Source organism: Natrix helvetica (genome assembly GCF_964273705.1).
Source record: "Natrix helvetica genome assembly, chromosome: 2".
NCBI lineage: Eukaryota > Metazoa > Chordata > Lepidosauria > Squamata > Natricidae > Natrix > Natrix helvetica.
The window spans coordinates 115,545,547-115,563,242 of NC_138552.1; the positions used below are offsets into that span (position 1 = coordinate 115,545,547).

The window sequence follows — 17,696 nt, forward strand, 5'->3', positions numbered from 1 at the left end:
CCATCTTTCTTCTTTTTTTTTAATATTTTTTTTATTTTCAAAACAAACACAACACACAAGATCTTCCTTTTTTACATACTGTAGAAAGTGTATCAGTTGATTACAAAAGGCTTTCATGCATCTCTTCCACAGTCAAGCATAATTCATATTAACTCAAGTATTTTAACTCAGATATTTATACACGTTACCATCATCATACCTCCATTTACATTTGACTATAATTGTTTAACCGTCCTTCATCATAAAATACACCAGGATTTAATACATAACCACATACTAGCATTTCATTTACTATTTCTAAAATCCTCCAATAACACTGAATCTTTATGTCCTATTCTAGCTAAACATCCATAATATTCAATAACAAAATTTTCTAATCCTTCTTTCCAAATCATTATTTGCAATTTACATCCAATTTCCTTATGTTGTACACATGCCTATATATACCTTATTATCATTATCCCTCTTTTATTTAACTATAACCTGTATCATAACATTTCTCCCTAATATTCAAAACTTAACTATATCTGACTATGTTCTTTTTTTATTTATTAGTCTTTATATATAATCCAAGAGGGTTTCTAATCTTCCTTTCATGGGTACCATTCAATATTCAAATCCCATTATTGCTTATCATGACGCTACACATTGTATACATTATTACCATTATCAATTATTTATTTAACTATATTATCACTAAATTTCACTATGTTTAGCTAGTTTTAAGTTATATTCTTCCATCTATCAACCTGTATCTTTCCAGTAACAAAACAGTCTCATATCTTCTGCTGTTTGTGGTACCAGTCCTCTTATCTTCTCTTTAATCAATTTTGTATGGACTCCTCTTAGCAACTCTTTGCTTATAAAATCTCTCATGTAATTTCGATGCCCTTCTTCTGTTTCCTTAATCCGCTTATCTTTAATTGTCGGTGGTGTTATCAAAACTATTGCTAATAAAATTTCTCTCTTTAGATCCATAAATTTCTTCTTCTGTATCTTGCCATCTGGGGTAAGTTTCCCCTCCATTTAATTCCTCTTTCAATGTTCCATTCTTTCCATTTTCAAAGACAAACCAATCACCATATATATCAGCAGTTTTAGTTTCTTTATATTAATTTTCCTCTTTGGTTTTTTTAATTTTAACTGCGACTTTATCCATTTGATGAACATCTTCAACTTCTCCGTCATATTTTGCTGTTAAATGCACTAAATCATCCAACTTCTTCTCAATCCTCTCACGTGTATTTGATAATTTCTGTATTTCTGAGAATATCTTTTGCAGACTTAAAGCTTCTTTCTCCTGCTGGAATTGTGCCATTATTTCCAACTAATAAACACTGCTATTCTAGTTTAGAAGTTTTTAACAAAGGTTAGACTTTAATTCACAATAATCATTTCATCTTCACCTCTCTCTGGTTAGAAATACCTCAAATAAATATTTGTGTGCTTTTCTTCTTATCACTCTCTGTAAACCAGCAGTAAGACCTTGAAGTGCCAAGCTAAGATAGTCAGTGAGAGAAAGTAGTGTTTCATTTCCAATACACAAAGCTCTAGCTTCCGAAGGAGCAGTGTTTTACAATGTTGCAATTTTTAAAATGTCTTTTTTGTGTTTCAAGTTGAAAAAAAAGTCCAATTCTTAAATGAGTTAGAAAAATACCCACAGTAATGAAAGAGGAGAATTTTAGACCGTAAGTTACAGAGAGTAGTAAAAGAAAAAGAATAGAAGAAGGAAATGAAAAAAAGAAAAATAGAAGGCTTAATCCGTTCGTTTTACATAAATTCTGTCCGTGAAGATAGCATTCAAAAACAAAGATAACCCCCTGTCAAAAACCATTCCAAATTTAATTCCGCTGCTTATTTCTTCTGTTCTCAAATTTAAATTTATTTTAAGTTTTTTATAGGCAGTCACTTTTAAAACGATAACATATCCTCACCAGCTCCAAACACTTTCTCTTTCCATATCCTTCTGTTTTGGAGCCGCCCCGACTTCGTCAGCCAAATGGCTGGATTTTTTGTCACCGGCTTGAAGACTTTCTCTTAGATCGTTCAGGGACTTTGCGATGTCCCTGAGATCAGTAAGACATATTCTTCCTGTTCACCGTCTCTGCAGGACGGTTTAGGTCCATTTGGACCACGCGGTGGCAAAAGTGTCGACTGCGATCTCAGAGCATTGACATCGCACCTCGTATCGTAGCGACTTCGGCTCCTCCCTCTCCCATCTTTCTTCTTTTTGAAGAGTACTGGGGCAGCCACCTTGGATTTCGCAGGCTGAATGTACTCCCTAGCTAAGTTGGTGTCAATGTATCTCCTCAGTTCCTCCTTTTTTTTTTTTTTTTTGAAGTCATGAAGTACATCTTTGGTTTAGTCTAGCACCCGGCCCAAACTCTATCGTGCAGTCAGTGGGGCGGTGAGGAGGGAAAGTTGCAATCCTCTTCACTAAATACCCCCGCTAGGTCTTGGTACTCCTTTGGTACTTGCAGGCATTCAGGCGGGACCTTGGTTGAGGGGGCAGCAGCTTACGGCTGTCATTGTCGTTGTGTCTTATAGAGACTTGGCCTGGGTCTAGGGGCTGACACCTATGGTTAACTTCCTATAACTGCCCTCCCAAGCAATGGTTGGTCCCCACTTGTCCAGCCAGGCAAGCCCCAGTATAATAGTCTCATTCATTTTGAGTGCTACAATAAATCGTATGAGCTCTCAGTGACACCCCATCTCTAGCTGGACCAGTTCTGTGACCAATGTGGCAGGGATTCTGTCGATTAGCATGCCATTGACCTGCTTAAAGTGGATGGGATGTGCTAAGGGCCATGTGAGTATGCCTAGCTGCTTGACTATGGGGTGGCTGATTAGACATCTGGTGCAGCCGGTATCTATGACTGCCTCTGCTTCCTCTTGGGCTCCTGTCTCCAGTACTACTATCTGGATTTTGATGGCGAAAGGGTGGGTGGCTTCACTGACCATTGTGTCATCTCTGCTGCTTCCCTCAATGGGATCGGATGAGTTCTTCTCGGCTTCTGGGGGAAGGGTTTGAGCCGCTACTGCATGCTTGGCAAACCTCTCCTTTTCCGCTCTCTCATGTGACTTTAGGCTTTGCACGATGGAGTTGGGAGGTACTGCTTCAGGGTTGGAAATGGTCATTTCTTTGCAGGCAGATGGACTGGTAGGGGAAGCAAGGCCCTGGTTGAAGTGGGGGCCCCTCCCATCTGGAGTCTTGCCCCTCTGGGGCGGAGCTTCCGCTGGTGTCGCCGTTGGTCCCTGCAGGCCTATCGGGCAGCTGGGCCAGCCAGGAAAGATTTCCCCTATGTCCTCACCCCTGCACTGCTTCTGGCAAAGGACACACGATCCAGCAGGTGTCTGGTGGGGGAGGGATCTCTCCCTCATTGGATCCCAGTAGCCTTCCATTTGCTTCACCTTGTAGGCTTGTACAGAGCCGCAGTCCTGTCAGCTGACACCTAGCCAGTGCCACTCTGGCAGGTTGGTGGGGAGGAATGGCAGGTGTGGGAGAGAAGCCCCCCCAATGCTTCCTGCTCCCCAGTTCCAACTCGAGTGACATCAACTGGCTAGGGGTTCCATGGCCTTTTCTGGCTTGCCTCACAAGCGGGATAGACACTTCTCCTGGCCTCAGGGGAAAACGCCGACCAAGCCGGTGTCTCAGTTGCAGGTTCTTTCGGGTCATGGGGGGAGCAGCCTGTGCACCAGAAAGCTGGGCTAACACCAGTGCCTGAGGAGCTTTGGCTGCAGCGAGTCAAAACATCCACAGCTCACGTCGCACCACTCTCCAAGGGATACTGTATTTGGTGATTGCAGCGGTTGGGGAAAGAGAGCCCCTGGCGAACTGCCCCAACCATTGCCCACGCCATTTCCCCTAACACAGTGATGGCAAACCTTTTAGAGAACAATTGCTCAAACCGCAACCCAAAACCCACTTATTTATCTCGGAGTGCCAACCCACCAATTTAATCTGAATAAGGTTTTCATTTAGAAAAACAATTCATACATAATTAATGTTTTTCCCCCCCTGGAGGCCTTCCGGAGGCTTCATGAGCTTCCCTGAAGCCTCTGGAGCACAAAAAAACGCCCCTACATGCAAACCTTAAGTTCGGGAACGGACTTCCTGTTTGCTCGGAGGGTCGTTTTGACTGCTCCCGAGGCTTCAGGGAAGCTTCCTGAAGGTCCCTGAAGCCTTCGGAGCGCTTAAAATGACCCTCCGAGCAAACCGGAAGTGACTTCCTGTTTGCTCGGAGGGTCGTTTTGACTGCTCCCGAGGCTTCAGGCCACCTTTTAAGTTGCATTACTGAAATAAATGAACTTTTGCACGACATTCTAATTTTTTGAGTTTCACCTATAAAGGTATATAAAGGATGTTATATATGGAATTAATAGAAAAGATACACAAAAACAAAGTATGTATGTATGTATGTATGTATGTATGTATGTATGTATCATCTATCTATCTATCTATCTATCTATCTATCTATCTATCTATCTATCTATCTATCTATCTATCATCTATCTATCATCTATCTATCTATCTATCTATCTATCATCTATCTATCTATCTAAGATTTACATGTACAGACAAAAGTAACACAATGAATATGTAAAAGATGTAAAATGTGTTGCAAAGATGATATGATTTTATAAACAAAATTAAAAAATTAAAAAATAATAATAAAATTGACCATTCAAATACTGAAAAAACATATTATCAGTCAGAGTGCCTATAACCTCCTGCTAACCTCCATTTTTATTCAACTTAATTCCACGATTCAAAAGGGCCTCAAACTCTAGTCAGGTAAAGTCAATGGATTTTCTCTTTAGAGAAGAATTGTAGACAACGTTTAAATCATTAAACCATTAAACCTTCCTTCCTTCCATTTGTTCACTGGATTTTTGAACTGCCTAGTTCTCTTAGAGAGGGACTTTGGGTGGCATACACCAAAGTATTAAAATAAATGCTGTTGAAACAATACTTTATTTGGTTATATATCAATGATAACCACTGCTTTAATATTTAAAAAAAGATTATTATTGGCGATACCAATGAAGAGTAAGAGGTAAAAATTTGCCATAATCAATTTTTTAAAGTTTATTTGCAAGTTACCTTTTCAGCAGATTTTTGCAACTGTGACAATTCATAATCCTTCTTTGCTTCCAATATTCTTTGGACAAGGCTACCTATTGAAAATGAGTAACATTAATATAGTAACTGCAAAGGTATTTTATAAAAAGAAAAAAAGGAAATTGATTTAATTTTCTTTCACTGAAATAAGATATTTTGTCCTAACCTTATTTCAGTACGTCCTATAGAAGTACCATGAAAATAATTTATAGATGGTATACTATTCCTCTACAATAACAACATAATTTTTATCTTTTCTGGGCTGTGATGGTAAGATGGCAATTCTTTGAGGATACTATTATTTGATTTCCACCATTCACTCAATTATCCCTGCTAGTGATTTTAAACATATAAAATTGTATACACGTTGTATAGAAATTATATTGATGCAATATGCAATTTATTCCATTCCCATGTTAATAATCATGTTTGTAATATGATAATACTGATACATTAAATGCCATTTCCAAGGGGCATTTAAAATGTGGGAAAATACTTTGAATAAAAAATTAATATAAAAGAGTGCTTTATAAAATCTTATAAAAAGGGTAAATATTCAATATAAACTACTTATCATTTACTAGCTATTTTAACAATTTTTTATCTGGACACATCATTGTGAATGTAAACACTAAATATCTTACATTTTCCAAAAAGGATTTACAGACAGTAGACAGACCTTAAGATCTAATTCTTTTTTGAATTTTATTTAGATTTGGTCTTTAAATTTATTTTGTTTAGTTTTTAATCTGATATTTTATTTCAATTAAAAGCAGTATGCCTATCAACATCTATATTTCTTTCATAAAGAAAATATTTGTATAAAGGGTCCTTGGTGACTTCTCTCTTCCTCCTCTGGCTGGCCAGCCGTTGGAATGTCTCTGACTCATAAAGAGCTATTTTGTTTTGGCTATCTAAAGCCCCATCTAACTCTATCCCTCTCTTCAACTCTGGGCTTTGTCAACCTGAAGTCATGTGAAAAGAATCGCCAATAGAAACAAAAGCATTAAAGAAAATAGCCACAGCCAAGTCAGCTTCAGGCGCGACACTTGCCCTGTCAGTGTTGGTGGAGGTGGTCTTGCAGGTTCTTTGGTTGGGCTGTTTACTGTTAGTTTGTTTAGCAGTTCCTTCATGGAGCATTGTTTACTTCTTGATTGTTCAGTCTGAAGTTATTCTTGGTATTAATCTATGTTTATCTGGGTGTTAATTGCTGGTGGAGACATATTTTGGACTTTATGTAGCCACACCCACCCAGTCACATGACCCCACAAAGCCAGGCCCACAAAGGCACACCCACAGAACCACAGTATTGCTCAAAGTTCCAATTTATTAAGAGAGTCTTGTTGGCACATCTGGGAAAACCTGAATCTGAGTTTCCTGGGTTTTCCCCACCCAGTTGAGAATTCATGATCTTGCCCCCACACCCACAAGTCCACCACATGGTCCAATCTTCCACTGCCATGCTGGCAGTTCCACCCATCCAGTTCCGGTCAGGTGCAGAGGTATAGAGACAAAGGATGAGTTTGGATTCTAGAAATGAATTTTATTTTGACAACATCACATTCTACTCCTTACTATTCCCCCTCCCAATTCCCCACTAATGAAACAGCATAGTAGAATAGAATATTAGTGAGGCCAAAGATCCCAAAAGGAACCCGCTGCAGGCCTGACAGTCGCATTTCTACATTGCGTTTCTTGCCACACAGCGCCCATGCCAGCTAGGGTCCTTGGATGGGGTCCTTCAAGCACTTAAATTGGCTGCCTGGTTAATAGCTGCAGCCCCCCTCTGGGCGCCTCATCAGAACTGCCTTGGGGTTTTGCCTGCGCCATCGCTTGCTTGGAGGGGGCAGGGGGCCAGTTAGAGGAGCGTAGAGATGCTGAAATTGCCTCAAGAGAGGCTGGGTGAGGCGGGGCCGGACATGGTGATTCAGCCAGTTCACCAAACTGCACACAAAGTTAATAACCGGTATATGATTAGACAGAGGTTGATAATACCCATGAACCTGGATATTTCAATCTTTGTATATTTGGTTAAGCCAGGTGTGATGTAGAGTAATGTTGTCATTCTTGGCTAATTCAAGGTCTATGGACCTGAAAATGGCTGTGATATCAAATGAGACCATGACTTTGACCTTATCTATTGCCACATCTTTAATTTTTTTAAGGCATTGTAATAGGGAATGATGATGTATGCTTTCCCTTGTCAGTGTTCTGACCTAGGCTTCCTAATACAGTAAAAAGCACACGCTTAGTCCCAAAAACCCTTTTTTTATTTCAAAGGCTGTGAATTATGTTCATTCACAGCCTGTAATGAGTCCCAAATAGTTGTAAAGAGTACAGTAGGCTGCAAAAGTCCTTCAGGATAAGGCTGATAAGCACCCATCTTTATCTTCCTGGAAATGCTGCCAAAGACTTAATTGGCAATTAGCTTGGCAAGACCACACAGAGCAAATAGTCAGAACTGAGCTTCAGAAGGTAAACGGCATGAAGCAAGTTGCTTCCTGAAAAGGTTCATGTGCCTTTGCTCCTGCTTTATGTCCTATGGGAAGGGCCAATGACCTCCAAGCCTTACTCCTGAGTAGTCCCTTCTGTCTTAACTGTTCTTGCCTTCTGGCAGCTCTGCGCATGCGCGCACTGAGTACATGGGGAGCCTGGTCCTCTGCCTCGCTGTTGTCCGACTCTGCAGGCTCCAGAGGCAGCACATAACTCCCAGATGGCTCTGGCCCACTCTCTGCCTCTGATGCAGAGCTCTCATCTGAGCCTTCCCCAGACTGCAGGACTGACCCATGTTCCTCCCCAACCTCCTCGCTGTCCGACTCTGCTGCCAGCTCAGCAGGCCACTGGCAGATCACAACAGTAAGGTGCCCAAGTGTTTTTGTTAGTTTTTTTGTGATCTTGTAGCTAGGGGTCTCTGGTAATGGTAACAATTGGAGGGAGAGGTATATCAGGCATGTGTATTTTGGGGCATCGCTAGAAGCATGAGAGACAGGTCGACTGCTTCTCATTCACCAGTGTTGCTCTTTAGTAATTTGGATTTCTTGGTAAGTCACTGAGAGTTCTCTTGATCTGATTGTCTTTTTGGTTGGTAAGTTTATTTTCTTCTAATAATTCACTTTTTGTATATATTTTGTGATCTGATCTTAATAACTATGGTTTGGCCTTTCTCTTCTGATGGGAAGATGATAGTCTTGTCCTCTTTTAGGCTTTTCAGGGTTGCTCTGTCCTTTGCTGTAAGTTGACTTTGTTCTTTTGTCTTCTGGTGGGAAGATGATAGTCTAGTCACGGGATGGTGAACCTATGGCACACGTGCCACAGGTGGCACATGGAGCCATTTGTCAGGACAGGCGAGGCGTTGCCCTATTAGCTGACCAGCGGGCATGCGAGCACTGGCCAGTTTACTTTATCCTTTTTTTGAGGCCATTTTTCACCCTCTCCAGGCTCCAGAGACTTTATAGAAGGCTGGGGAGGGCAAAAACAGCCTCCCCGCCTTCTGAGGCCGTGTGGAGTGCAAAAAAACGGTCCTACAGACAAACCACCACTCCGGAGGCTTCAGAGGGGTGGGGGAGGCTGCTTTCGCCCTCCCGAGCCTCCTATAAAGCCTCTGGAGCCTGGGGAGGGCGAAAAAAGTATGCAAAAAATGGGGGGGAGTTGCGCCTTTCATGCACGCATGTGCGCTGGGGGGGGTGTCATGCATTGCATTATGGGTGCCGCACGCCTGTGTACGACCCCCCTGCACTCCCCCGACTTTTGGCACGCGAGCCAAAAAAGGTTTGCCATCGCTGGTCTAGTCCTTTTTTAGGCTTTTGAGGATTGCTCTGTCCTTTGCTGTAAATTGACTTTGTTCTTTTTTCCTTCTGGTCTGTGGTATGGTGGTTTATGTGATAAATCTCTTATGGGTAGTCTAGCAGTTTCAAATGTTCCTTCTAAGGCTGCAAAGAAGTCCAATTGATTGGCATCATCTGTGTCACAGTTGAGGCCTTTCTGTAGAATATTGTGTTTTGCCATGGATAGTGGATGACTGGACATGTTGACTACACATTTGGGCTCTGGTGCCTCTTTGATTTGGGGGTTTAGTTTGTTTTTCCATTTTCTGGCAAGTCTCTAGGACAGCGATGGCGAACCTTTTTCGGCTCACGTGCCACAAGTGGGAGGAGCGCAGGGGGGGCATGTGCGGGCATGCCGCACCCATAATGCAATGTGCGACCCCCCAGTGCGCATGCACGCACAACAGGCGCGACCCCCCCCATTTTTACATGCTTTTTTCACCCTCCCCAGGCTCCAAAGGCTTTATAGGAGCCTGGGGAGGGCAAAAAGAGCCTCACAGCCCCCCCCGGAGGCCCTCCAGAGGCTTCAGGGACCGTATGGAGGCTTCCCTAAAGCCTTCGGAATGCTTAAAACGACCCTCCGAGCTCGGAGGGTCGTTTTAAGCGCTCCGAATGAATCAGGGAAGCCTCCGGACGGTCCCTGAAGCCTTCAGAGCGCTCAAAACGATCCTCCGAGCAAACCGGAAGTCACTTCCGGTTTGCTCGGAGGGTCGTTTTAAGCGTTCCGAAGGCTTCAGGGATCGTTCGGAGGCTTCCCTGACGCATTCGGAGCGCTCAAAACGACCTTCCGAGCAAACCGGAAGTCACTTCCGAATTGCTAGGAGGGTCGTTTTAAACGTTCCAAAGGCTTCAGGGACCGTCCGGAGGTATGGGTACAACATAAGGAAACTGGATGTAAATTGTAAACAGTGATTTGGAAAGGAGGATTAGAAAACTTTGTTATTAAATATTATGGATGTTTAGCTAGAATAGGACATAAGGATTCAGTGTTATTGGAGGATTTTAGAAATAATAAATGAAATGCCAGTATGTGGTTATGTATTAAATCTTGGTATATTTTATGATGAAGGACGTTTAAACAATTATAGTCAAATGAAAATGGAGGTATGATGATGGCAACATGTATAAATATCTGAGTTAAAATATTTGAGTTAATATGAATTTTATTTGTTGACCTTGGAAGAGATGCACGAAAGCCTTTTTGTAACCAAGTGATACACTTTCTACAGTATGTAAAGAAGAATGTGTTGTGTTTGGTTTGAAAATTAAAAATTAAAAAAAATATTTTAAAAAATGCTGAATTCAGTGTATAAGATGCATCCAGATTTTCAACCTCTTTTTTGAGGGGAAAAGGGGGATCTTATACTCCAAAAAATACGGGTAGGTAACATCATCGCACTAATGATGTTACCTAATTTGGGTAATGAAACATCTGCAAGAAGACAACCAAGCTTAGAGAGCACCAAGAACCCCTCATATTTATCTCAATTACACTTAAAGTAGAATATTCATTTGGAATCTTTTTTCATTCATTTATATAATTTTATACCATCTCAATCAGCTTTAGGTTGTTAACAATAAAACATTAAAATTGAAAATCCATAAAAAGAAATTAAATATCATCAAAACTGTATAAAATAATGAAAAATGGCGACTCAGTCTAATACCAACTAAAGGCATGTTTTTTGGAGGCTTTTCAGAAAAATCCCCAAGGGGGGATTCTTATTCCTGGGGACTGTGCATTCTATAATGTTGGGTGAATTACAGTCAAGAGTCATTTCTTTCACCTTGAGCAAACCTTCTGTCATAATTTCATTTAACATAGTGAACCGTTACTGTCTTTGTTAGAAAAAGTACAGAAAATCCCTAGGATAATCAGTCTTTGAAAGGAATGAGTTAGATGTTCTAATTAATGAGATGACAAAAAGGTGTGACTGAAAGGATTTCCCTTATACATGTTGATTGAAACAATTAGTGTCTGTTATATACAAACAGGATTGCTTCAATCAAAAAAGAGTTCTCCAAACCTGTCAATGCTCGTAAAGCTGGAAAGTGCCATTGCAATGACTCTTTCTTCTACTGATCTATATTTGTCGGATAATATACCAATGAAGAAAATGAAACACTATCATTTCCATTCTCAGGGCTGGTTGACCAAGAAAAATCACCCTAAGAACTTCTATGTCTGAAAAAGGTTGCTATTTTCCTCTAGAACAGTGATGGCTAACCTTTTTTGGATTGTGTGCCGAAAGTGGGGGGAGCACAGTGGGGGTCATGCACGGGTGTGCCCACAGCCATAATGCTATGTACATGAACCCCAGGTCACATGCAAGTGCTACCCCCCGTATGCATTTGTATGCAACCAGTTCTACACACACACACATGGGCTTTTTTGCCCTCCCCAGGCTCCAGAGGCTTTCTAGGAGCCTGGGGAGGGCAGAAACAGTCTCTCCTGCCCCCCCCCCCCCCGAGGCTTTAGGAGCTTCCCTGAAGCCTCCAGAGTGCGAAAAACCAGCCCTACGGGCAAACCGAAAGTTCAGGAACAGACTTCCAGTTTGGACATAGGGCCGTTTTTTTACCCTCCAGAGCCTTCCCTAAGGTCCCTAAGGCAATAAGGTCAAACCAGAAGTCAGTTCCCGAAAAACAGCCTTAAAAGAAGGCCAAAGTTAGCTGGCGAGTGCACGCATGCACGCTGAAGCTGACAGGGGAATGCCTCGCATGCCCTAACAAATGGCTCTGAGTGCCACCTGTGGCACGCCATCATGGCTCTAGAACTAAAGCAGCCTTCTGACCAATTGCTTTTTAAAAAGGCATGAATAGCCTGGGGGGGGGGGGGGGGCTTGCAGAGTGTTTTTTGGGGATGCATAGCCCTATGGAGGCTTATAGTGTGCTGCTGGGGGCAAAAAACGGCCCGTTTTTTGCTCATTTCTGCCCTCACCAGGCCCCAGGAGCTCTCTGAAAGCCTCCATAAACGTATGCACAGCCATTTTGGTGAAGGCGGGGCTTTGGGAGACAAAAAAATGCTGTATTCGATGTATAAGACGCACCCAGATTTTCAACCTCTTTTTTTGAGGAAAAAAGGTGCGTCTCATACTCCGAAAAATACGGTAGTTAAATAATAGAAAGGGGTGAACAAAAAACTAACTATCTAAGGAACTTTATCAAAAGTAGGAAAATGCAGAGCTAAAGAAAATATGACTTTCAACTAAGTCAGTTCTGTTTTCTGAAATTTAGCTACATGATGGATTAATAAATATTATTGAACAAAATACTTACCATGTTTCTCATCTCCTTCAAGCTCTACTGTTGCCTCCTAAATTAGATAAACAGAAAGGTTTCTGAATTACAGAAAAAAAGGTTTCTATTATTGTGATCAACAAATTGCTGTGTTTTAATACTTGGAACTTGGAATACTTCAGAAAGAGTAATACTTGGAACTAACCACCTCTCTCTTACCCTAAGAACATAATAAACATCCATTTATCCTAACAAGATTTGAAGGAATTATTCATATTTTAGGCTCTTAAGAGGTGTCCAAAATGTTAAAGGTTCAATTAGTTCATTCAACAGGTAAAATCCAAAAGTATGTAATTGCAGAAAATAATTTTACCTAACTATCCTCATTGTAAACTTTTCATAACAGATTTTAAGAATGTGCTGGAAATCGCTTCATCTTCTGTTTCATAAATAACAATTTCTTTCATATGTGCATATACGGATATACATATACTTTTCATTTTTTCATACATAATTTTCTGTTATGTTTATATACCAAAAATGCACCAATAAAAACAAAATAACAGAAACTAAGGAAATAATAATGCTTATATAATTTGGTAATAAATTAGGTCAGCAGTAATAACTGAATAAAGAATTACCATATTTTTCGGATTATAAGATACACATTTTTTTCTCAAAAAAAGAGGCTGAAAATCTGGGTGTGTCTTATACACTGAATACAGCATTTTTTGCCTCCCGAAACCCCACCCCCTTCACCAAAATGGCTGTACATAGCTTGCAAGAAGTTTTCAGAAAGCTCCTGGGGGCTGGGTAGAAATGAGCAAAAAATGGGCTGTTTTTTTGCTCCCCCCCCCCGGCCCCCAGGAGCACTCTATAATCTTCCTAAAGGCTATCCATGCCCATTTTTTTGATAAAAAACGGGCCCGTTTTCCTGAAAAACAGTCCATTTTTGGGAGGTTTGCAGAGTGCAAAAACTATTTTTTTAATTTGCCTCTTCAAAACCTTGGTGAGTCTTATACTCTGGGTGCATCTTATACTCCAAAAAATATGGTATTGATTAATAAAGCAAATTCATTGGAAGTGGTAGGCTTTAGCAAGTATATTGTCAGACTTGGAAGCCACCTTTTCCTTTTTGGATTTCAGGTCTGCCACACTTTCTACTGTGGGAAAATGGGAGAGGGGGATTATACAGAATTAAGCAATGTGTAGCCATAATAACATTCTCAGAAAGTCTTTCTTTGTGAGTGTTTCTTGGAACCCTGCGAAATATCAGGTAATGAGGATATTAGGTATTCTGTACAGCAAACTCTACTATGGAGGAAGCTTTGTATGTAGCTGTCCCTCACATCAATGTGGAGAGCAGAAACCAGGGGGGGGGGATCTGTGAAGATGATTGTAACAATTATTGTGCACAATAATACAATAATACAATAGCAGAGTTGGAAGGGACCTTGGAGGTCTTCTAGTCCAACCCCCTGCCTAGGCAGGAAACCCTATACCGTTTCAGACAAATGGCTATCCAACATCTTCTTAAAGACTTCCAGTGTTGGGGCATTCACAACTTCTGGAGGCAAGCTGTTCCATTGATTAATTGTTCTAACTGTCAGGAAGTTTCTTCTCAGTTCTAAGTTGCTTCTCTCCTTGATTAATTTCCACCCATGCTTCTTGTTCTACCCTCAGGTGCCCTGGATAATAATTAGGCAAGTTGTATTTTTGAGGGTTAATTTTATTATTGAAAAACTACAGTGCTCTCGATCAATCCAAAAGGTTACTAAATCCCAGATCTGAATATTTAAGGAAGTAAAAGAGAGTTTTTGGCTTTCTTAAGAAAATATTTATGTGTGCAGAATTATTGGGCAACTGTTAATGTGCAGAATTATTATGCAACTAAATGAAAAATGAAAAATGTCCATCTCACTTGATTATTTTCATCTGTTAAAGTGGGAATAAGAAACAAACATCTAAAAATTTATAAACAAACATTTCTGACATTTGAAAAAAAATATAAGTGACCACTGTAGGCACTGTTCTCTTCAATAACAGTCATAAGCCTTCTATTCATGGAGTCTGTCATTCTTGATCTGTTGACAATCAACTTTTTGTGCAGCAGGAATCACAGCCTCCCAGTCGCTGTTCAGAGAGATGTATTATTTTCCTTCACTGTAATAAATCTCCCATTTAAGAAGGGCCCTGTCAGATCCCTATCGTGATACTGCCATTCAAGTGGGAAGGGTTCTTTTATACACTTATGGCCAGACATATCAAGCGTGACCATAAAGAGGCCGACTGGAGCAGGGAGGAGCAGTGCTGAATAAACCACCCCGGTTCAGGGGAAAGTTTGATGAGGACTCAGACCAGTTAGCCCTATTCCTCGACTCAGCTGAGATCCACCTAGAACGCTATGGATACCTCTACTCATCCTCCAGAGCCATAGTGAATACATAAGGGCTAGAGGGAGAAGCAAGGGAATGGCTAGCAGCACTCCACAAGAGGGGAGCCCCCCAACTACAAGGCGTAGGATGACTTCCTACGACTGCTAGAGGTCAGATTTGAGGACATAGAGGAAGACCTGTATGCGGAAGATGAGCTCACCGACCTAAAGCAGAGGGGCCGCCCCATCAAAGAGCACATCCATGAATTTAGGAAAGTCATTGAAAGGCTACCTCTTTTACCAGAGTGGCTGTTTCAGAACAAGCCTGGACAAGCAGATTGCCCAGGTAACAGCTTACCGGGACATCCTGAACCAACTCTCTGAGTGATTCCGAATAGCAATAAAAGTAGATGGCAGATCGCGCACTAACGACATGAGAAAGCCACTGGATACAAAAGAGAGAGGTCAACCTGATCTGAAACTGCCCAACAACGGGGACCCACAACAACACAGCAGGCCCTGAGACCAGCCCCCTCTCGAAGTCTGCTAAAATGCTACAGATGCGAGGAGTGGGCCACATGACATCTGCGTGCATGACACCAACCCCGATGCCAAGGCCAGAGTCACCACTCAGGGCATGACTGGAACGGGACCCCAAACGGGCCACCAAGGTGTCCTGGAAGGCCCTTCAGGCTGCAGAGGTCCCTCCCCACCCAGACGAAGGGGAGGGGAACCCCAGGCAATGACGACCAGTCACCAGAATCCTATGACAGTGACAATGAGGGCGAGGGAGAAAACGGCCCGATGGTGAGAGGACAGTTCACCCTTTAGTTTTCCCAATATGCCTCACAGCCCCAAAAATGAGAAGCCAGTGGACTTTTCAAGCCCTAATAGACTCAGGCTGCACTAGATGCTTGATCAACCTGACTATAGTCCTGAAACTGGGGATCAGAGCAAAAAGAATGGCCCACCGAATCCAGTTCGAACAGGTCGATGGGTTCCTAACGGGGGGAGCCTATGCCACCCACCTGACCGAACCAGTGAGACTAGGGCTAGTGGATCACTGGGAAGTAATTCGATTCATAATAGCCCCCAAAATGACAGATGCAGTCATACTGGGACTCCCCTGGCTAGACAAGTGGGCATCGACCATCTGGTGGCAAAAGGGTACCCACAGGATAGAAAAGGGGCCCCAACCCCTTCCACACCAGATGTCAGCCTCTGCTTTGCTACTTGCTTTCGGCTGCCATTGAAATGGGGAGGGGGGAGATAACATGGTATTTGGGAGGGGAAGCTTAAGCACAGGACTGAATGAAGAAGGGAATGGTTTTCTCACCATCTACTGCACATGCTGCAAATAGTGGAATTGCCGGCAAGGCCAACTGTCCGGCATACCAACCTGATGATGGGTTTTGAAGCTGCAGCCCACATGACACCTGTGGGGTGTGCGGATTGGACTGGGGGATGGGGTTAGTAGGGGGAGGGAGTTGGGTCACATATTGATATCTATGATTATGCACGCTTTTGCCTCAGATCTTGCTTTGCTAGCTGCTATCTACTCATAACCAGTAGGAGTACTCTTAATTCTGAAATATGGAATTGAGTGGTTTCTTTCTTGGTTACTGATGGAGGCTGCCCTGACAACAGTGAACAACACTTTGAAATCAAGAGATCATTGACTCCTGCACCCACCAGGTTCAACTCAATAACTAGTCTCCTGAAGACATTTACCTCCTTCACAAAATGAGTGGGTAGCTAAGAAACATGTTAAGGTCTCTGCATTGCTGAAAAGGTTTCACTCGAAGTATCCTAACAAACCAAACTAACTCTATGATGTTCATCTTTCTGTTCTATTTTACAGGTAATCCCCTCATTTTTTTTTGAAGGGGGAAAGCACGTCAGATCCCTACTGCCATTCAACTGCGGAGGAGACCCTGGATTATTTTACTCACTTATTGCTCTCATCCTATTTCCTAAGTATCCTGTAATTTCCTAGTTTATAACTTTTACCCTGTCACCTATTCTGCCCTGTGCTTTGATTTATCTTGGGAAAATATACAAAGGGGGGGGGGGTCATCTGTTTTCTCCCAGTTTGGAAGCCTCATAGAAGAAGCCATGGGAACGACTCTTTATCTCTTTCTCATGATGATCGTTTCCACGCCATCTTCGCACCTGTGGATTGGTTCATTCAATAATTATTTATTTGGAAGTGCACACGATATGTACAATGAGATTGGTTGAGCACCCCCCCCCAACACAATATAACTCACAGTGAAGACAGAAAATCCCTAACCCAACAAATCATATTAATCAATGCCTAGTCCTATTGCAACAGTGTGATCATGTTACATGTTGCACCAGCCCTGCAAGTCCACCGTACTACGTAGTTATGATGTTATTTCATATATTCAGGAATCTGACAGCCCATGGATAATAACTGTTCTTCAGCATGTTTGTGCAGCTGGCTATGCTTCTATATCTCCTTCCTGATGGTAGGGGGATAAAGAAGTGCCGCCAGGATGTGAGTCATCCCTGAGGATTTTCCTCACTCTTCTAAGGCAGCAAGCCCTAGCAATCTCATCTAGTGGTATCAGAGGATAATGTTTTGTGCTGTGTTCACCACCCTCTGTAATATTTTTCTATCCATGGCTGTCAAACTGGCATGCCACACTGTGATGCTATAAGTGAGGATGGTTTCTATTGTGGACCGGTAAAAGGATGTGATCAGTTGTTGTTCCACCTTGTTTTTACGCAAAACTCTAAGGAAATGTAGTTATGTTGGGCAACATCAAACTGAGAGGAGGGGTTTCTAACCATTTTATCCTAACAGAATTGCCCGGGGGAGTGACTCAGACCCTGCTTTGCCTTGTCTTGCATTCACTTCTTTTCAATAAAAGTTTTCTTTTGAAATGCTAAAGTTTCGAGAGTCCGTGCTTTCTTGAACAGGAGGGAGAGGCAGGACTTTACAGGCCCACAAGTTCTCAATAGGGTTTAGGTCAGGTAAGGAAGGGTAGCATGTTATTATTCTTTCATCTTTAAGGACTTTACTGGCTAGCCACGCAGTGGAGTACTTCGATGGATGTGATGGAGCATTGTCCTGCATAAAAATCATGGCCTTCTTGAAAGATGCAGACTTTTT

General features: G+C 42.0%; 1 protein-coding gene across 1 annotated transcript in view; it reads right to left on the reverse strand.

Moving 5' to 3' along the window:
* The window catches only part of TRAF3IP1 (TRAF3 interacting protein 1), a 93,889-nt gene that overhangs the window by 18,464 nt on the left and 57,729 nt on the right, over positions 1–17,696 (reverse strand). Inside the window, exons 12-13 of the mRNA XM_081945685.1 lie at positions 12,223–12,259; positions 5,105–5,178 (exon numbers count right to left, since the gene is read on the reverse strand). Of these exons, the coding sequence (XP_081801811.1) occupies positions 5,105–5,178; positions 12,223–12,259 (111 nt within the window). The remainder of the gene's footprint in view (positions 1–5,104; positions 5,179–12,222; positions 12,260–17,696) is intronic.